Source organism: Cherax quadricarinatus, chromosome 32 (genome assembly GCF_038502225.1).
Source record: "Cherax quadricarinatus isolate ZL_2023a chromosome 32, ASM3850222v1, whole genome shotgun sequence".
NCBI classification, from domain to species: Eukaryota; Metazoa; Arthropoda; class Malacostraca; order Decapoda; family Parastacidae; genus Cherax; species Cherax quadricarinatus.
In genome coordinates this window covers 26,662,737-26,684,495 of record NC_091323.1, presented here as the reverse complement: position 1 = coordinate 26,684,495, position 21,759 = coordinate 26,662,737, and the positions used below count along the sequence as shown (strand labels likewise).

General features: G+C 44.4%; 1 protein-coding gene across 2 annotated transcripts in view; it reads right to left on the bottom strand.

Moving 5' to 3' along the window:
- LOC128690149 (glycine receptor subunit alpha-2-like) overlaps window positions 1–21,759 on the bottom strand; it is a 303,369-nt gene that overhangs the window by 89,919 nt on the left and 191,691 nt on the right. For both annotated transcript variants that reach the window (XR_011392685.1, XM_070090555.1), the window contains exon 4: window positions 20,150–20,373. Coding sequence is in view for 1 of the 2 variants with exons in the window: in XM_070090555.1 (XP_069946656.1) it covers window positions 20,150–20,373 (224 nt within the window). In the remaining variant the exon portion in view is untranslated. The remainder of the gene's footprint in view (window positions 1–20,149; window positions 20,374–21,759) is intronic.

Genomic DNA, 21,759 nt, shown 5'->3' with positions numbered 1-21,759 from the left:
CCCGCTCCATAAAGGTGGCAGCAAAGCATTAGCTAAGAACTATAGACCAATAGCTCTGACGTCCCACATCATAAAAATCTTTGAAAGAGTGCTAAGAAGCAGGATTGCAAATCACCTGGATTCCCAAAATCTGCACAATCCAGGGCAACATGGGTTCAGGGCAGGTCGCTCCTGCCTCTCACAACTACTGGATCACTATGACATGGCCTTGGATGCACTGGAAGAAAATCAGAATGCAGATGTAATATACACAGACTTTGCAAAAGCATTTGACAAATGCGATCATGGCGTAATAGCCCATAAAATACGTGCTAAAGGAATAACTGGGAAAGTGGGGAGATGGATCTTCAACTTCATAACAAATCGAACACAAAGAGTAGTGGTCAACAGAGTTAAATCGGAGGCTGCCATAGTGAAGAGCTCTGTTCCACAAGGCACAGTACTCGCCCCCATCTTATTCCTTATCCTCATATCAGACATAAACAGAGATATACACCACAGCACCGTATCATCCTTTGCGGATGATACTAGGATCTGCATGAGGCTGTCATCTGCTGAGGACGCGGTTAACCTCCAAGAAGATATAAACAAAGTTTTCCAGTGGGCAACGGTAAACAATATGATGTTCAATGAGGACAAATTCCAACTACTCCGTTATGGAAAACTGGAGGAGATAACTAGAACAGAGTATACTACTGACTCCGGCCATACAATAGAGCGGAAAAATAATGTAAGGGACCTGGGAGTAGTAATGTCTGAGGATCTCACTTTCAAGGATCACAACAGTGCCACGATCGCACGTGCAAAGAAAATGATAGGATGGATAATGAGAACTTTCAAAACGAGAGATGCCAAGCCCATGATGATCCTTTTCAAATCACTTGTTCTCTCTAGGCTGGAATACTGCTGTACATTAACATCTCCATACAAAGCAGGTGAAATCGCAGATCTTGAGAGTGTACAGAGATCCTTTACTGCACGTATAAGTTCTGTCAAGCACCTTAACTACTGGGAACGCTTGGAAGCACTTGACTTGTACTCGTTGGAACGCAGGAGGGAGAGATATATCATAATCTACACTTGGAAAATCTTGGAAGGAATGGTCCCAAATCTGCACACAGAAATCACTCCCTACGAAAGTAAAAGACTGGGCAGGCGATGCAAAATGCCGCCAATAAAAAGTAGGGGCGCCATTGGTACACTAAGAGAAAACACCATAAGTGTCCGGGGCCCAAAACTGTTCAACAGCCTCCCATCAAGCATTAGGGGAATTGCCAATAAACCCCTGGCTGCCTTCAAGAGAGAGCTGGACAGATACCTAAAGTCAGTGCCGGATCAGCCGGGCTGTGGCTCGTACGTCGGACTGCGTGCGGCCAGCAGTAACAGCCTAGTTGATCAGGCCCTGATCCATCGGGAGGCCTGGTCGTGGACCGGGCCGCGGGGGCGTTGATCCCCGGAATAACCTCCAGGTAACCTCCAGGTATTAGTAATAATATAGTAGTAGTAGTCATAGTAGTAGTAATAGTAATAATAATAATATAGTAGTATAAGTAATAGTAGTAGTAGTAATAGTAATAATATAGTAGTAGTAGTCATAGTAGTAGTAGTAATAGTAATAATAATATAATATAATATAATAGTAGTAGTAGTAGTAATAGTAGAGGTAGAATAAGAACTTAAGAAAAGAGAACATGAGTCTCCTGTGTGCGGATTATCTGTGTATTGTTGCAGTCACTATATTCTTGGCTAACATAATGTGTTACACAGCTACACACGACTCTAACTGAACTCCTACCACACTCAAATTAATTAATTTTCTCATAACATTATTTCTAAAATTTAAGAGAGAGAGAGAGAGAGAGAGAGAGAGAGAGAGAGAGAGAGAGAGAGAGAGAGAGACAGACAGACAGACAGACAGAGACCAAGGATATATTCGATTTCTTCTCTTAAAATACTTTCTTTGGTCAATTCATCAGTTTTATCATGCAGCAATTATTCAATATCAGAAAATACATATTTCAACCTCCCTCACTCTCACTCATGGATGAGGTGGTAGTCGATTCAAACCATGTATACAGCAAACCACGGTATGGGTGGAGATTGAACTCTCGGCAAGTGAGTCGTAAAACTCCAAGTTAGCACGTACGCCACTGGACCAGCGACCTCAGTCCCCGCACGTACCCTGGTTTATTTGCAATCGTATCATTACGATATCGTGAGTTAAGAGACGTGGCCAGGAGCTATCAATCAACGTCTAAAATACAGCACAGTAAAAGATTTACCACTCATATTTAGATTATTATAGTTATGTGATGTAGTAAATTTCGCTGTGTAAAACCACAGGTGTCTACTTGTTACATATTTTGACTGCGTACTGCTCGTCTGGTGGCCCTGTTACCCCCAGAACCATTCTAGAGATGTTTACTTCCCCTGAGCTTATCTCACCTGCGCAACTTTCTCCAAACTTTTCTGCATTTCTAAACTGTTTGTACTTTCCTACTTTACGTAATTTTCCTTGGATGAAACCTACTCCTCGCCACTTTTATATCCAGAGAGTAGGTAGGTAGGTGGTGGCAGCATTTATTCTCATATTCTCTCTCCTTTTTCCTGAAATTGTTGGGAGTGCACTCTCAGGCAGACCCAGTACAGTACAGAGTACATATAGACGAGTACACATGCACAAAAACAAATTTGGGTGCACACGAAGATAAATCCAGTGTCCATATGTATTCCATATTTATATAAAAAAAACATCATTAAACAAAACGTAATGTTAAAACAGTGGGACCGAAGTGCGCATGACAGAGTCTGAATGACAACAAAGACTGAATCTCTTAAAAACACAACGAAGAATAGAATTCGCTGGCTGAATGCACCATCAGTCCAGCTGCTGCCTTTATGGCTACGTCAGATATTTCCAGGAAAGCTGCTAGTGTCGACAAGCTTATATGGGAACCTGAATAAGACGATTTCTTTCCTCAAGCTTTCCCCTCAAGGCTTAACCTTCATTTTTATTCGGAGTTCAAATGACCATACATTGTGTTGCTCAATCCTTTGTGCCAGACCCAGGCAGAGCTTCAGTCTTACGACTTCCTTTACCGTCAGTCTTTTTTCTAAGTGTTTTTATTTTTATTTTTGCTCCTCCAAGCTCTTACTTGCAATCCCAGCTACGTTATCCTCTTGGGAAACACAAACACCCAGTCAGACTTATCTTTGCTGTTTTCTATGTCATCTGTTTGGTCCGTCGCTCACTTCCGCCTCCAACCTCCCCCCCCCCCGGCTCTCTCTCGCCCTCCTTTCCACTTCTTCTTTTTCTTCCTTTCTCTGGTTCACCTATTCCTCTCGACCACCATCTCGCCTCTCCACCCACACTTCAACTGACGTCATATGACTTCCTCACCTATGAGTCGCCTTAATTACTCCTGAGATGCACCTGGGTCGGGATCATCTTACCCTCAACACGGGGAAAACCAATCTCCTTGATTTATATATTTCCCCATTTAAAAACATAATATATGAATGAAAATAAAAGTATATCTGTTAAGCTTGCCTTATAAACTTGTTCAAGGTGCCTTTTAAGATCAAGGTACACAATGGTCAATGATATTTTAATACATATCCTGCACTAGGCATTCAAATCGTATTTGTCTATTGTAATTTAATATCTTTTTTCTATTTGTTTTCAAATGTTGATTTTGAGAATATTCCTTATACCCAGTCTTTATTTTTTTTACAGGCGTAAGATTATTATTATTATTATTATTATAATCAAGGGGGAGCACTAAACCCGTACGATTATGCAGCGCCTGTGGGGGGATGTGGAAGGTATTCAGGCTTAATTCAGGGAACTGGAGCACAGATCCAATTCCCTAGATCAAGAGCCCCTCACTAGCATCAAGGGTGACGGGTGCACATAGATTTTGCCACCGAAGTGGCTAGTGTATTATGCACACCATATCCATCTTGTGGACGGTAGCGCAAGAGCATATGGATACACAAAAGAGCTAGGAACTAGGCCCCAAAAGGGTTAACAGGCGTACATATGGATTTATATCTACATGTCTACAGTGCAGGCGTAAGAAATCAGCTAAAAAAAAAACACTGATGAACCCAACGCCCCGAGTAAATATATACAAGTGTGCATGATGATGTAAATGTGACAACGACCAAGTAAGTGCTGGTTATGACTACCAGGTTAAGTACTTTAGACAATAACTAGGTAAGTGCTGGTTATGACTACCAGGTTAAGTACTTTAGACAATAACTAGGTAAGTGCTGGTTATGACTACCAGGTTAAGTACTTTAGACAATAACTAGGTAAGTGCTGGTTATGACTACCAGGTTAAGTACTTTAGACAATAACTAGGTAAGTGCTGGTTATGACTACCAGGTTAAGTACTTTAGACAATAACTAGGTAAGTGCTGGTTATGACTACCAGGTTAAGTACTTTAGACAATAACTAGGTAAGTGCTGGTTATGACTACCAGGTTAAGTACTTTAGACAATAACTAGGTAAGTGCTGGTTATGACTACCAGGTTAAGTACTTTAGACAATAACTAGGTAAGTGCTGGTTATGACTACCAGGTTAAGTACTTTAGACAATAACTAGGTAAGTGCTGGTTATGACTACCAGGTAAGTATTCTTGACAACGACCAGATAAGTGCTCTGGTAGGCAGGTGGGAATGTAGGATCCAACGGCTCTGGTAGACAGGTGAGAATGTAGGATCCAGCTGGTCTGGTAGACAGGTGGGTAAGTAGGATCCAGCTTCTCTGGTACACAGGTGGGAATGTAGGATCCAGCTGCTCTGATAGGCAGGTGAGAGTGCAGGTATCCAGCTGCTCTGGTAAGCAGGTGGGAGTGTAGGTATCCAGCTGCTCTGGTAGGCAGGTGGGAGTGCAGATACCCAGCTGCTCTGGTAGGCAGGTGGGAGTGCAGATATCCAGCTGCTCTGGTAAGCAGGTGGGAGTGTAGGTATCCAGCTGCTCTGGTAGGCAGGTGGGAGTGCAGGTATCCAGCTGCTCTGGTAGGCAGGTGGGAGTGCAGGTATCCAGCTGCTCTGGTAGGCAGGTGGGAGTGAAGGTATCCAGCTGTTCTAGTAAGCAGGTGGGAGTGCAGATATCCAGCTGCTCTTGTAGGCTGGTGAGAGTGCAGGTATCCAACTGCTCTTGTAGGCAGGTGGGAGTGTAGGTATCCAGCTGCTGTTAGGCAGGTGGGAGTGCGGGAGTGCAGGTATCCAGCTGCTCTGGTAGGCAGGTGGGAGTGCAGATATCCAGCTGCTCTGATAGGCAGGTGGGAGTGCAGGTATCCAGCTGCTCTGGTAGGCAGGTGAGAGTGCAGATATCCAGCTGCTCTGGTAGGCAGGTGGGAGTGGAGGTATCCAGCTGCTCTGGTAGGCAGGTGGGAGTGCAGGTATCCAGCTGCTCTGGTAGACAGGTGGGAGTGCAGGTATCCAGCTGCTCTGGTAAGCAGGTGGGAGTGCAGGTATCCAGCTGCTCTGGTAGACAGGTGGGAGTGCAGGTATCCAGCTGCTCTGGTAGGCAGGTATCCAGCTGCTCTGGTAGACAGGTGGGAGTGCAGGTATCCAGCTGCTCTGGTAAGCAGGTGGGAGTGCAGGTATCCAGCTGTTCTGGTAGGCAGGTGGGAGTGCAGGTATCCAGCTGCTCTGGTAGACAGGTGGGAGTGCAGGTATCCAGCTGCTCTGGTAAGCAGGTGGGAGTGCAGGTATCCAGCTGTTCTGGTAGGCAGGTGGGAGTGCAGGTATCCAGCTGTTCTGGTAGGCAGGTGGGAGTGCAGGTATCCAGCTGTTCTGGTAGGCAGGTGGGAGTGCAGGTATCCAGCTGTTCTGGTAGGCAGGTGGGAGTGCAGGTATCCAGCTGTTCTGGTAGGCAGGTGGGAGTGCAGGTATCCAACTGCTCTGGTAGGCAGGTGGGACAGACGAGGAGAATCAGGTGACAAAAGAATGTTTAATTATCTCAGGTGAAGGTGTCTTAGTTCTCGTTATCGAATGACAACGTCCCCTCACTTCCCTCCCCCTCTTCTTCCCTCTCTCACCCCGTGTTACCCCTCCCCCTCCGCCTCCTCCCTCACACCCTGTAACTCCGAACTCTGTCACCCTTCCATCATCTCCCCAACAACAATACCCCCACCTTTCTCTAAGTTCTGTTTTACTTATATTTCAAGCTACACTCGTAGCCCCTCCTCCACCAGCCCCTTCTTCTACCCCGCTTCTCTTCCATCTCTAGTCCCTACCCTTCCTTCTCTAGCCCCAACCCTTCCTTCTCTATCCCCTACCCTTCCATCTCTATCCCCTACCCTTCCTTCTCTAGTCCCTACCCTGCCTTCTCTAGCCCCTACCCCTCCTTCCCTAATCCTCAATACTCCTTCTCCACCCCCAAAGTCTACTACCCCTTCTTCCCTAGCCTCTCCCCACCACCAGCACTACAAAACTTCTAACCTATCCCCACTATTCTACCTTCCCCTCTTCTTCTTCCTCTTCCTCCACTTGCCAGTCCCTCCTCTTCCTCTCACCTCTTCTAAGGAAGATCTGTAAAGTAGTAACATTGTGCTTATATCAGTGTTTCGTGTAATCCTTTCAACAAGTAATTTAAGCCTATTATAGGTTAAATTATTTTTACTAGTTAACAACTGGTAAAATATGATTGTGAAAAAATACACTACTTTTTTTATATTTCGCGAAAAATCTTCTTAACTTCTTTTTCAGTTAATTAAACGCAACTGAAAATGCTGATGAAATGTTAAAAACGTTTTATATTACTCATAAGTTGAAAACTAGGTTAAAACTGGTTAAATTCCAGATTTCTTAACATAAAAGCAAACCCATGGTAGTAATATCCATTTAAACACAAATCCAATTGACAATGAATCTCATTATATTATTGAATTGATAAAAGGCCGTCGAGTAGTTTACGTAAGGAAGTGGAAGAGCAGCCACTACTGTGTGGCGAGTTAAGTAATCAGTCATCCAAGATAACTGAGAACTCCTCACAGTTATCTGTGTCGGGGCAAAGTATACCTGTATGTGATAACCTTTTATGTATTATGATGATCACAGTGATTATAGTACATATATGTAGACAATGTATACCCGTTAAGGGATCAAATTGAAATTAATCTTTTTCAGCAAGTGATGTATGATATCTCAGGGCTTAGTGCTCGTCGGTATAATAATAATAATAATAATCTAAGGATGTGATAAAGTATCGGTATCTGTTAATTTTGGTTACTGGCAACAATTTGAGTTGTGGAGTTGGGAAGTAGACTGTAATGTAGTCACGCCTCTGGCGAGACAGTGATGTAGTGAGTGATGATGAAAGTGTTTCTTCTTTTTCGGGTCACCCTGCCTCGGTGGGAAACGGCCGATGTATTAATAAAAAATAAATAATAATCATAATATTAGTTTGTTCATTTAAACCCAGTAGAGCTATCTGAAATTCAATTAGACAAAAAGGAGCTACAACAGTCTGCAGTAGCTTTTGTTTACTTACACAGCATAAAAAAAAAGGTATTATTATACCATATATTGCCGAGTCAGTTTTCTTTATGGGAAGAAAACAAACACCGATGGACTAGGCTTTTTTTTCCCTCACTAAAACAGACGCCTCGACTCGTGAACACAAGATAATGTTTTTATATTCTTTCCACAAAATTTTACTGGTTTTAAATACCACACGAAATGATTTGTAGTCATTGCGATTTCATTGTAAATATTTCTTCTCAAATATGCTTTCGAAATGTATATTTTTAATTATGAGTTCGAAGAAAGAAAAATGTAATTGCCAAAGAATGCCATCTCGGGTGGTAGAGCATTCATCTCACACAATGAGTGTCAGTGGTTCGAACCCCGGTACAGGTGGAAACAGTAGGACGTGTTTCCTTAAGATACCTGCTGTCGTTGTTCACCTAGCAGCAAGTAGGTGCCTGGGTGTTAGTCGACTGGTGTGGGTCGCATCCTGGGGACAAAATTAACCTAATTTGCCCCTTGTTATGCACAGCATAACAAGGGGCTTTCTATATAGTAGTATGTCATTGATGTCAGCTATGGCCTGTATCAGTTGAATCATGTACTTGTAGAAATCAAGATTATAATAATATTAAAAATAATAATACTACTAATAAATATAATAAAAATAATAATAATAATAATAATAATAATAATAATAATAACAACGTATATACACTGAGTTTATTTTAATCCCTATTTTAGTAATTAAAATATCCTTGACAGGTGTTGAACAGGTTATGTGCAACGTTAATGACCCTCTTGTAGTAATAGGCTTTAAATCCAATTAACCAAACAATTAAATGAGAATAGGGCAACGTAGTGAAGGATGTACAATCCAATCAGTGTTATGTCACATTGTAACTGGATCAAGAGCCCTTCGCCAGCATCAAGGCACCCAACTTGAAGTGAGGATAAGCGTGGTAGTCAAAACTGGTATTCTCGTCAGCTGGTGCTAACTCGTCACAGTTTGGTAAATTACCTGAGTCTGCCTTTTTCTTAGCCTTTCTTGAAGTTATTTTTGTTAACAAGTTACTGGAGGTTGAAAATAAGACAGTGAGGAGGGAGGAAGATGAAGGGTGAAGGAAAATGAGGGAGATGAGGAGGATGAAGGGGGATGAGGGAGATGAGGATGAAGGGGTATGAGGGAGATGACGAGAATGAAGGGGACGAGGGAGATGAGGAGGATGAAGGGGGATGAGGAAGATGAAGATGAAAGGGGGTGAGGGAGATGAGGATGAAAGGGGATGAGGGAGATCAAGAGCATAAAGGGGGATGAGGAGGTTGTGGATGATGAGGTACATCACGGGGGTTGTGGGTGATGAGGTACATCACGGGGGTTGTGGGTGATGAGGTACATCACGGGGGTTGTGGGTGATGAGGTACATCACGGGGGTTGTGGGTGATGAGGTACATCACGGGGGTTGTGGGTGATGAGGTACATCACGGGGGTTGTGGGTGATGAGGTACATCACGGGGGAATCCCACTGAAATTATTAGTTACCTATAATTAATTCAATGCCATCGACCTTGTCACCAAATTTAGATGAAATGTTAAACATCCCCACCATTTATGCCGAAAGAGATGCTGGTTTACTAGGTAAGATTCCTGTGAGGAGAGTGGCTCCTTGTGGGGAGAGTGGCACCTTGTGGGGAGTGGCACCTTGTGGGGAGAGTGGCACCTTGTGGGGAGAGTGGCACCTTGTGGAGAGTGGCACCTTGTGGTGAGAGGCACTTTGTGGGGAGAGTGGCAACCCTCCCAGAGAAGAGGCACCTATCTCCAGGTCACATACTTGCAACCTCACTATTGTGTTAAGGTGACCCAGCATTGAGGGTTACAAACCTCACCACTACGGTGAGATGACCTGACTCACCGTCGAGATGACCTGACTCACCGTCGAGATGACCTGACTTACCGTCGAGAAGAAAGGGTCAGCTTGGATAGTAAATAATGTTAGCGGTAAAGAGACATACTAGTAAGATGTTAAGAGATTGAGATGTTATGAGAGACTGAGATGTTAAGAGAGGTTGAGATAAGTAAACACGAGGAGCGAAGAAACTTAATAAAGACATGGAACAAGGAGATCCAGAGGTTAGAGATGGACTGACTGGTTAATAACAAAAACAACTGTTATTATAAGTTAGATCATTCATTATTTACATAAGCATCTTCCAGCCTGGGTAGGGCGACTCAAAGAGGAAAACACATTCACCATCGTTCATTCAATAGCCTTGAGAAAGACCAGGAACCCACGTGTGGGAGTGAAACCTTGAAGAATCTAAGCCTTGAGGTGTAAGCCTCCGTCAAAGAGCAACTCACGGATGGTCAGGTGGTTATCGATGTTGAGGAAGGAGGAGCAAGCCAAGGACACGAAGCAGAGGTGTGAGGGTGGGAGGACGATGCTACACTTGAAGGTAAACACGTGAAAATGTAAACAGAAGAGGGGGCGGAGCAGAGGGATGTGTGTGTACTCACCTAATTGTAGTTGCAGGGGTCGACTCTTAGCTCCTCGCCCCGCCTCTTCACTGAACGCTACTAGGTCCTCTCTCTCCCTGCTCCATGAGCTTTATCATACCTCGTCTTAAAGCTATGTATGGTTCTTGCCTCCACTACATCGCTCGCCAGACTGTTCCAATTCCTGACCACTTTATGACTGAAGAAACACTTCCTAACATCCCTGTGTCTCATCTGAGTCTTCAACTTCCAAGAATGACCCCTTGTTTCTGTGTCCCCTCTCTGGAACATCTTGTCTCTGTCCACCTTGTCTATTCCACGCAGGATTTTGTATGTCGTTATCATCTCTCCCCTATCCCTCCTGTCCTCCAGTGTCGTCAGGCCGATTTCATAAGAACATAAGAACATAACCTTTCTTCGAAGGACATTCCCCTTAGCTCTGGAACTAACCTTGTCGCAAACCTTTGCACTTTCTGTAATTTCTTAACGTGCTTGACCCGGTGTGGGTTCCAGACTGGTGCTGCATACTCCAGTATGGGCCTGACGTACACGGTGTAGTGTCTTGAAAGATTCCTTACTTAGGTATCGGAATGCTAATCTCAGGTTTGCCAGGCGCCCATATGCTGCAGCAGTTATCTGGTTGATGTGTGCTTCCGGAGACATGTTCGGTGTTATACTCATGCCAAGATCTTTCTCCTTCAGCGAGGTTTGCAGTCTTTGTCCACCTAGCTTATACTCTGTCTGCGGTCTTCTTTGCCCTTCTCCGATCTTCATAACTTTGCATTTGACAGGGTTGAATTCGAGAAGCCAGTTGCTGGACCACGTGTCCAGCCTGTCCAGGTCTCTTTGAAGTCCTGCCTGACCCTCATCTGATTTAATTCTCCTCATTAACTTCACATCATCTGCGAACAGGGACACCTCTGAGTCTATCCCTTCCATCATGTCATTCACACACATACCAAAAATAACACTGGTCCTAGGACCAACCCCTGTGGGACCCCGCTCGTCACAGGCGCCCACTGTGATACCTCATCACGTACCATGACTCGTTGTTGCCTCCCTGTCAGGTATTCTCTGATCCATTACAGTGCCCTTCCTGTTATACGCGCCTGATCCTCTACTGTGTGTGTGAGTGAGAGAGAGAGAGAGAGAGAGAGAGAGAGAGAGAGAGAGAGAGAGAGAGAGAGAGAGAGAGAGAGAGGGAGAGGCTTTCAAATGAGCTAATGTAGATAACTCTCAGCTTATCAATAAAGTTAGGAACCTTGACCTAACCTTGTAAAATCCTGTGTAAAAAAATATAGGCAAATATACAGATAGAGAGAGAGAGAGAGAAGCGTGGTGAAGGCCTCTCGGGAGGTCTGCTTGACCATCATCTGGTCTCCACCACCACAACATCTTAACTTTCATCAAAGAAAATATAAATTTTCTTATTTTTTATCGTTCTTATTTTAATTATTACCAATGTTATTATTGTTATAATATATACTGTCATTATTGCTCACACACCCAGTTCTATTTTATTCATAACATTGTCAATCACTTCTGTCTTACCATCCACAGCTAAATGACAAACAGATTCAATTTCAAAATTCATTCATCGTATTTTAGTAATATATTCACAAAAAATAAGTAATCAGAATTCTGTTCCTGGCAATGAAGTTGTAAAATTCGATTGATACGAGCTAAGTGGCGGGGCCAGGAGCAGCGACTCAACCTCAGTCAACAATTATCATTTTTGTATTATTATTATTATTGTATTATTAATTATATTTATTATATTATTTATTATTATATTCCTATTATTATTACTTATAACTGTTTTATTCATAGAGAATTCCTATAACCAAAGGAGATACACATTATTATTATTATTATTATAATCAAGGGGAATCGCTAAACCCGGAGGATTATACAGCGCCTGGGGGGGGGATGTGGAAGGCATTCAGGCTTAATTCGGGGAACTGGAGCACAGATCCAATTCCCTAAATCAAGAGCCCCTCACCAACATCAAGGAACCTTCCTTGAGGGGAAGGAGATACACAGCAGCTGGGGAATGGAAGGTAAGCTGATGTGATCTAAAGGAGACGAGTGTCTCCAATTCTTTATATGAAGACCTCCTTTCACCAGCAATAAGGACCCCCCCCCTCCCCTCCCCCTCTGTAGGGACCTTAATAATTGTAGAATATTTCGGAGGAGTCACTGCCGCCATGACCCGGTCGCAGACCAGGTATCCTGGTTGAAGGCTTGATCAATCAAGCTGTGGGTGCGTGTCGAGTAGCTCATTCCAGATTAGCTAGTGTTTACATACAGACACATCTCTGAAAGTTCCCTCTCTTGAAGTCTACTTTTCCGATCACATTTAAATTAGACTGTATCCAGGTATTTGTATTTCACAGTCAAAGTACTCTGTAACAGAGGTCTCTATTAAACCTGTAAACATTGCATTTGACTTTGTGGGAACTCCACTAAAAGCAGTTAATTATGGCATTCATTTTTGTACATTTACAAAAATGAATGTTTTATACTGATGACTGTTTTGCTGTATTTTTGTTGTTATTAATATGAGCGGCTGTAATGAGCCAGCTACTGTCTCAGTGAATGTAGATGAATGGTTCAGAGACCCGAGAAGTTGACAGACACATGCGCAACACAACTGTTGCACATGTGTCTAATTTAACCACTGTTTCAGTGTTTCCAGTCACATATGACTTAGAGGTGGTGAGTTCATTCTCATTATTTCTTGCAACTCTTTTTTTTAAATCCTGGAACTAAAAAATAAATCTGCCGATATTGAGTTTCACGAGTCTTAACTCTCGTCCTGTGTCACTCACGACACGAGTCTTAACTCTCGTCCTGTGTCACTCACGACACGAGTCTTAACTCTCGTCCTGTGTCACTCACGACACGAGTCTTAAGCAGGTTTTCCTACTCAACACCAGGTAGACAGCAAGAGGGGCAGGTGTTCCCACTCAACACCAGGTAGACAGCAAGAGGGGCAGGTGTTCCCACTCAACACCAGGTAGACAGCAAGAGGGGCAGGTGTTCCACTCAACACCAGGTAGACAGCAAGAGGGGCAGGTGTTCCCACTCAACACCAGGTAGACAGCAAGAGGGGCAGGTGTTCCACTCAACACCAGGTAGACAGCAAGAGGGGCAGGTGTTCCCACTCAACACCAGGTAGACAACAAGAGGGGCAGGCAGGTGTTCCCACTCAACACCAGGTAGACAACAAGAGGGGCAGGTGTTCCCACTCAACACCAGGTAGACAGCAAGAGGGGCAGGTGTTCCCACTCAACACCAGGTAGACAGCAAGAGGGGCAGGTGTTCCCACTCAACACCAGGTAGGCAACAAGAGGGGCAGGTGTTCGCACTCAACACCAGGTAGACAACAAGAGGGGCAGGTGTTCCCACTCAACACCAGGTAGACAGCAAGAGGGGCAGGTGTTCCCACTCAACACCAGGTAGACAGCAAGAGGGGCAGGTGTTCCCACTCAACACCAGGTAGGCAACAAGAGGGGCAGGTGTTCGCACTCAACACCAGGTAGACAGCAAGAGGGGCAGGTGTTCCCACTCAACACCAGGTAGACAGCAAGAGGGGCAGGTGTTCGCACTCAACACCAGGTAGACAGCAAGAGGGGCAGGTGTTCCCACTCAACACCAGGTAGACAGCAAGAGGGGCAGGTGTTCGCACTCAACACCAGGTAGACAGCAAGAGGGGCAGGTGTTCCCACTCAACACCAGGTAGACAGCAAGAGGGGCAGGTGTTCCCACTCAACACCAGGTAGGCAACAAGAGGGGCAGGTGTTCGCACTCAACACCAGGTAGACAGCAAGAGGGGCAGGTGTTCCCACTCAACACCAGGTAGACAGCAAGAGGGGCAGGTGTTCCCACTCAACACCAGGTAGACAGCAAGAGGGGCAGGTGTTCCCACTCAACACCAGGTAGGCAACAAGAGGGGCAGGTGTTCGCACTCAACACCAGGTAGACAACAAGAGGGGCAGGTGTTCGCACTCAACACCAGGTAGACAGCAAAAGGGGCAGGTGTTCCCACTCAACACCAGGTAGACAGCAAGAGGGGCAGGTGTTCCCACTCAACACCAGGTAGACAGCAAGAGGGGCAGGTGTTCCCACTCAACACCAGGTAGACAGCAAGAGGGGCAGGTGTTCCCACTCAACACCAGGTAGACAGCAAGAGGGGCAGGTGTTCCCACTCAACACCAGGTAGACAGCAAAAGGGGCAGGTGTTCCCACTCAACACCAGGTAGACAGCAAGAGGGGCAGGTGTTCCCACTCAACATTCATCTTATTTACACACCCAACACGCTCAATGTGCTCTTTATGATCTCTCCTTAATTAATGATGCCAGCATCTGCAGCACTTACGATGGAGGTGGATAATGTGAGGTGGTGGTTGTGGTAGTAGCAGGTGTGGTGGTGGTAGTAGTAGGTGTGGTGGTGGTAGTAGTAGGTGTGGTGGTGGTAGTAGTAGGTGTGGTGGTGGTAGTAGTAGGTGCGGTTGTGGTAGTAGTAGGTGTGGTTGTGGTAGTAGTCGGTGTGGTGGTGGTAGTAGTAGGTGTGGTGGTGGTAGTAGTAGGTGTGGTGGTGGTAGTAGCAGGTGTGGTGGTGGTAGTAGCAGGTGTGGTGGTGGTAGTAGGAGTTGTGGTGGTGGTAGTAGCAGGTGTGGTGGTGGTAGTAGTAGGTGTGGTGGTGGTAGTAGTAGGTGTGGTGGTGGTAGTAGTAGGTGTGGTGGTGGTAGTAGTAGGTGTGGTGGTGGTAGTAGGTGTGGTGGTGGTAGTAGTAGGTGTGGTGGTGGTAGTAGCAGGTGTGGTGGTGGTAGTAGTAGGTGTGGTGGTGGTAGTAGTAGGTGTGGTTGTGGTAGTAGGTGTGGTGGTGGTGGTAGTAGTAGGTGGTTGTGGTAGTAGTAGGTGTGGTGGTGGTAGTAGTAGGTGTGGTCGTGGTAGTAGTAGGTGTGGTTGTGGTAGTAGTAGGTGTGGTGGTGGTAGTAGTAGGTGTGGTTGTGGTAGTAGTAGGTGTGGTGGTGGTAGTAGTAGGTGGTGGTGGTAGTAGTAGGTGTGGTTGTGGTAGTAGTAGGTGTGGTGGTGGTAGTAGTAGGTGTGGTGGTGGTAGTAGTAGGTGTGGTGGTGGTAGTAGTAGGTGTGGTGGTGGTAGTAGTAGGTGTGGTGGTGGTAGTAGTAGGTGTGGTGGTGGTAGTAGTAGGTGTGGTGGTGGTAGTAGTAGGTGTGGTGGTGGTAGTAGTAGGTGTGGTGGTGGTAGTAGTAGGTGTGGTGGTGGTAGTAGTAGGTGTGGTGGTGGTGGTAGTAGTAGGTGTGGTGGTGGTAGTAGTAGGTGTGGTGGTGGTAGTAGTAGGTGTGGTGGTGGTAGTAGCTGTGGTGGTGGTAGTAGTAGGTGTGGTGGTGGTAGTAGCAGGTGTGGTGGTGGCAGGTGTGGTTGTGGTGGTGGTAGGTGTGGTTGTGGTGGTGGTAGGTGTGGTGGTGGTGGTAGTAGTAGGTGTGGTGGTGGTAGTAGCAGGTGTGGTGGTGGTAGTAGTAGGTGTGGTGGTGGTAGTAGCAGGTGTGGTGGTGGTAGTAGTAGGTGTGGTGGTGGTAGTAGTAGGTGTGGTGGTGGTAGTAGTAGGTGTGGTGGTGGTAGTAGCAGGTGTGGTGGTGGTAGTAGTAGGTGTGGTGGTGGTAGTAGCAGGTGTGGTGGTGGTAGTAGGTGTGGTGGTGGTAGTAGCAGGTGTGGTGGTGGTAGTAGTAGGTGTGGTGGTAGTGGTAGTAGTAGGTGTGGTGGTGGTGGTAGTAGTAGGTGTGGTTGTGGTAGTAGGTGTGGTGGTGGTAGTAGCAGGTGTGGTGGTGGTAGTAGTAGGTGTGGTGGTGGTAGTAGTAGGTGTGGTTGTGGTAGTAGGTGTGGTGGTGGTAGTAGTAGGTGTGGTGGTGGTAGTAGTAGGTGTGGTGGTGGTAGTAGTAGGTGTGGTTGTGGTAGTAGTAGGTGTGGTGGTGGTAGTAGTAGGTGTGGTGGTGGTAGTAGTAGGTGTGGTGGTGGTAGTAGTAGGTGTGGTGGTGGTAGTAGTAGGTGTGGTGGTGGTAGTAGTAGGTGTGGTGGTGGTAGTAGTAGGTGTGGTTGTGGTAGTAGGTGTGGTGGTGGTGGTAGTAGTAGGTGGTTGTGGTAGTAGTAGGTGTGGTGGTGGTAGTAGTAGGTGTGGTCGTGGTAGTAGTAGGTGTGGTTGTGGTAGTAGTAGGTGTGGTGGTGGTAGTAGTAGGTGTGGTTGTGGTAGTAGTAGGTGTGGTGGTGGTAGTAGTAGGTGGTGGTGGTAGTAGTAGGTGTGGTTGTGGTAGTAGTAGGTGTGGTGGTGGTAGTAGTAGGTGTGGTGGTGGTAGTAGTAGGTGTGGTGGTGGTAGTAGTAGGTGGTGGTGGTAGTAGCAGGTGTGGTGGTGGTAGGTGTGGTTGTGGTGGTGGTAGGTGTGGTGGTAGTAGGTGTGGTGGTGGTGGTTGTAGGTATCTTCAATAGGCAAACTGGTATCTACAAAGCTTAATATCAATACAAACCTTTCACTAGATAAGCCATACCATCGGTTATGGTTTGAAGCGGATCAGAGATGGCATTTTTGAGTTACTGGCCAGAAATTAATTTTTTTAATAAAACTTGCTGATTAACACATACACAATCCAACATCGCCGGAAAGCTTTCTTTGGGAAACACACACCAGTGCTGATAGTTTAAACCCAATAAGAAGAGGCATCCTTCAGATACGGTTATAATCATAACCGTAACTTTTAAAGGGGTAGACCGGTAAGCCAGTGGAAGGCCTCGGTCAAATGACCAAAAGCTCCAGCTGCGGGTCATCATATGACTTAAAACTCGCGTCAGGAAACACCTGATCCGTTTCCTAACAGACCTTAAATCATCTTCAGTTGTTGCTATGAATCCATAAATTTTAAATTATGTCAAGTTGTTAAACTTACACACCATAAAGCAATAAGATATAATGCTTCTCGTAAAATACATCAGCCATTAAAGATTGAAAACATTCATATTTCAAAGAAAAAATACATCACACCATTTTATGCCTATAACAGTATAAATCTTCTAAGTAGGACATACCAGTGAGGAAAGTATATGGAGCATCACAATAGGCCTTTCAAATTGTTGCACAGAAACCATATTAGTAATGGCTATATAAAAAATGACAAAAGGGCATCTGCTTACCCCAATAGTTCCGAGAATCATTTCCTAAACGCTGAAAATCTGAAGCAGATCGCTATAAAAGAAAACCTTCGAGGAAAAAATAATGAAATTGTACCTGAGTATATGACCGGCTCTACAAGAAACCCGAAAAAAATATAATATTTAAAGGCTCACTAAACTCATGAAATTAAAAAAAAAAAAAGATTTTGCACTATTTCTCATTAATATTCTATCTCACTTTTTCTATAATCCTGTAAGGAAAAACAATATATATTTTTTGAAAATTATAATCTGCATTCTTTTACGACCTTGCCATCATACCCTGAACTTACGAGGCCTTTACCATCCTTCAGCCTCTGCTTCCTTGACCTTACATGTCTTCCTCCTTCATCAACCTTACCTTCCCTAATCCTTCAATGACATACCTTTCAACTGTCTTTAACGCAACCATTACCACCTTATCCTCCCATAATCTCATTACCTCCCTCCAAGTTAATGAGCTCTTCAGTGATCTTGGAAGGTAGGTAAAGTATCTGCTTTGATAAGTAGCCCAAGTTGATGATGGTGGTGGGGGTTGTGGTGGGGGTAGTAGTGGTGGTGGTGGTGGTGGTGGTGGTAGTAGTGGTGGTAGTAGTGGTGGCTGTGATGGCAGTAATAGCGGTCGCGGCAGTAGTAGTACTAGTGGTGGTGGCAGTTGTGGTGGCAGTGGTGGTTGGGGTGTTTTTGGCAGTAGCAGTTGTGGTAGTGGTGACAGTAGTACTAGCAGAGGTGGTGGTGGCAGTAGTGGTATCCCCCAACCATGCGGCTTGCAGGGGTACCACAGCAACATGTAAACAACACCGTGTCAACATATGTAGTCAGAGAATCTTCCACCTGCTACCAGCAGATATCAGAAATATTGCTACAACAAAGTTTTCGAGTCAAGTGGATCACTAATTGGTGAAAAAGCCTAATCTATCAGGTTGTGATGACTATGTAGGCCTCTGTGCCACCACCGTGTTAGCAGCGCCTACTGGACCAGGCCCTCAACAAGGAAGTCTGACCTCGGTGCCAAGCATGTCACCATTTATCTAATTAGAATCTTGCATTAAATATTCATTATATCCTTCCGTGATGGAGGTGATTCTTCAGAAAATTAAAAACGACGGCATAAAATTAACATCCTATTATTATTCATTGGAAATTTTATTCTATTAGAAACTCAAGCTGGGACGTCCAAGACTCACTGAGCCATTAAACTGAATTTCAAATTATTTATTAGTAAAGTGTTTAATCATTGTATATAAATATAGATAATATATACTGCATTACATACAGGTAAATGGCACATACCTATATAAGCATATAACGATACGCTTTATACCTATATATAACTATTATTAATACATACAACTAGTCAGTCTTCTTGATGACACAAATCTTAAGGGCAGAAATTTTAAATGAAAGCTTCACAATGTTTGTGGGTGGTGGACAACAAGCACAGGACGGGTAGGAACACGGTGAGTCAGTAACGTCATGTTAGTGGGTGATGAGGTGGTCAAGGTTAGGTCATGACACGAAAAAGGTGCACAAGTTTGACTGAACTTCAAGAACAGTCAAGCAGCAACTTTCCACCAACTTGTTTCAAAGATGGAAAGTGACAATATCTCACCGAGTTATGATTACGGCTCATGATTAGAAGCAAAGCTTTTCTATCACAACCCGTCCCCATCCTTGCATTTTAAGCTAATTTAATTTATATTACGTGTCCCTGGATCTAATGTTCTAGTGAATGTGCTTCCTCACAACTGAGTAAGTTTTGGGGACATTTTTAAATGGTAACTTAGTCCCATCCTCTTAGTCATTTATACCGAGTCTTTTACCTTAAATTATCATACAAATACTGCTGTTTAAACTTAACTGAGAAGTGAACTAAGCAACTGATATTTGGATAAGTTATCTTACTAAATATACGAAACAATGTTTAACTGAAAAAACGAACTGTCTAAATTTGATAAAAGTAGCTGTCCTCGAGGTATTTTTAGAAGACAAACAAAGCCATCCGATATTTAAAAAAAAAATAGTGGGTATGTATAATTCTCATAATGGCCTAACTTTAATTAACTAGTAGCAGTGTATTAGTGCTATTTTGTAACATGTGAAACATGTTGAAGGCAGGTATTGTGTTGTATATATTGTTATGCGTACTATATGTATATTTTTTCTAATCATTTGAAACGAAGCTGTCTCGTTCTACCTGACGTATGTGGCCTGTTTAAGTAATTCCGTCACTGTTGGTTAATTATATGTTAATTTACATTAAGTTAATCTAACAAGCAATAAATATTTATTACATTCTTGCCGATATTTTGATCAGGAATAAATCAAGGAACTAATGAGTGCAAAGGGAGGGAAGCGTCAGGTGTGGCAAGCCTCACTTTCAGAATGGTAACTTAACATATCTTCGATTTCAAGATATATTTAAACTACACACAATAACTAAAACTAATTTAGAGAAATAATAATACCGCTTAAAAGTTAACAGACGCACACCGAGTCACAGTATAACTACACTCTCCTAGACTTGCATACACACATTTGAACTTGCCCGTTAACAGTGTAATAATGATGACAAGTAAATAACTGTTGACCACTGATATGAAAGCCTGGCTTTTTCTTTGTTTCTTAAAATTCTATTGTATATAAATGTTAGGAATAAAGTCTTTCACATTTTTTGTTTTATAAGACTTCGCTATACAGTATCTGCTACTAAACACAGATCATAAAAACATTAAGTAAATATTTAAAACTTGATCATACTGAAAGAAACAAACGCGCTACGGCTTAGCATCTGACCTATATTTTCCTGAATGGGATGACGGGCGTTTTCTACACTGCAGGAAAACCTAGTGTAGTTCTACCTGCGTGAAGGTTGTGTCAGCTTACCTCAGCATGTAGAGTATTTGGCCGTTGTAGTTCTACCTGTGTGAAGGTTGTGTCAGCTTACCTCAGCATGTAGAGTATCTGGCCGTTCGGGTTGATCCTGACCAGGACGTTGGGAACAGTGACGAACTGGAACTCCGCCAGCTTAGCGTTGGGGAAGTATACTTCAGGCTTCCAAATAGCCTTCACCAGGTTGGGGTCGTTGAGATCCAGCGGATTGGTGATATCTGGGTGACGGAGGCGCTCATCTTCCCACTCCTGACGCAGGTACAGATCCACCTGGTAGTCCTGCGGAATATCACTTACGTTAGAAGTTGACAAGTGTCTCTGTCTTGCTTAGCAAGAGACTAATAAAAATTTGTTTGTGCTTGCAGAGATAAAGTCAATGGTGGTAAAGTTGCGAACGGGAGACAGCTCTCTGCAAAGATCAAAGGTGTGGAAGGTATTTCTCGTTCAAGGGCGCGCGTGGGCGGGGATGGGCGTGGAAATTATATAAGCGTGGTGATCCTGTTGACGGGCGGGGAGATGTTATACTTTGTAGGGTAATATGACAAGGGACGAGATGAGACACGGGAAATATTGTACAGTTATAGGTAATGGGGTGTTGATGGTAAGAATGATGGGGAAGCGATGGTGGTGATGGTGGTGGCGGTGGTGGCGGCGGCGGCGGCGGCGGTGGTGGTGGTGGTGGTGGTGTTGGTGGTGGTGTTGGTGGTGGTGGTGGTGGTGGTGCTGGTGGTGCTGGTGGTGGTGGTGGTGGCGGTGGTGGTGGCGGTGGTGGTGGCGGAGGTGGGTTATTGTTGTTATTGGTGGTGGTGTTGTTGTTGGTGGTGGTGTTGGTGTGGGGGGGGGGGGTAGTGTTGGCTTAGAAATGGTGGAGGCTTGATTTTCCATCCAGTAATCGCGAGACAGTAATGGTCCTCTGACAGAAGGGCAAGATCAAAAGGAGCAAGAGGAAGAGGGGCATCACGAAGAGAAAGAAGAGGAAGAGAAAAAGGAGGAGGAGGAGGAGGAGGAGGAAAAATAATATAACAAAAGCGAGCACAGTATTTTCATGCCCTATTTACTCACCTAACCGCACTATAAGTCGTGAAAAATCACCTGCAAGGGCACAATACGTACAAATCTGAACGTAGTGCGAAGCCTAACAGCCTTTATCGTTAATATTATTGAAGGAATCGCATGTCCTTCGACGAATTATTTATTTTCAATACAATCGTTTATTGTTTTGGAAAGCAAAACAAGAAACAGCACACCTTTACTGCATTAAAACTTCATCTGTCAGACTTAAGAGATCTCAACGCCATCTTCAGGTGATTTATAGTTACAAACGTTAAGGTATTACGCGAAGTCGTGTGTGGTCTTGACGATCAGAACTTCTGTGGTGTTCTTGACCACCAAGATTATTGTGATCTTGACAAGGACTACTATGGTCTTGACGACCAGGACTACTGTGGTCTTGACCTTGGCTACTGTGGTCTTGACCAGGGCTACTGTGGTCTTGAACACCAGGATTACTATGGTCTTGACCTTGGCTACTGTGGTCTTGACCTTGGCTACTGTGGTCTTGACCATCAGGATTACTATGGTCTTGACCAGGGCTACTGTGGTCTTGACCACAAGGACTACTTTGGTCTTGACCTTGGTTATTGTGGTCTTAACCACCAGGACTAC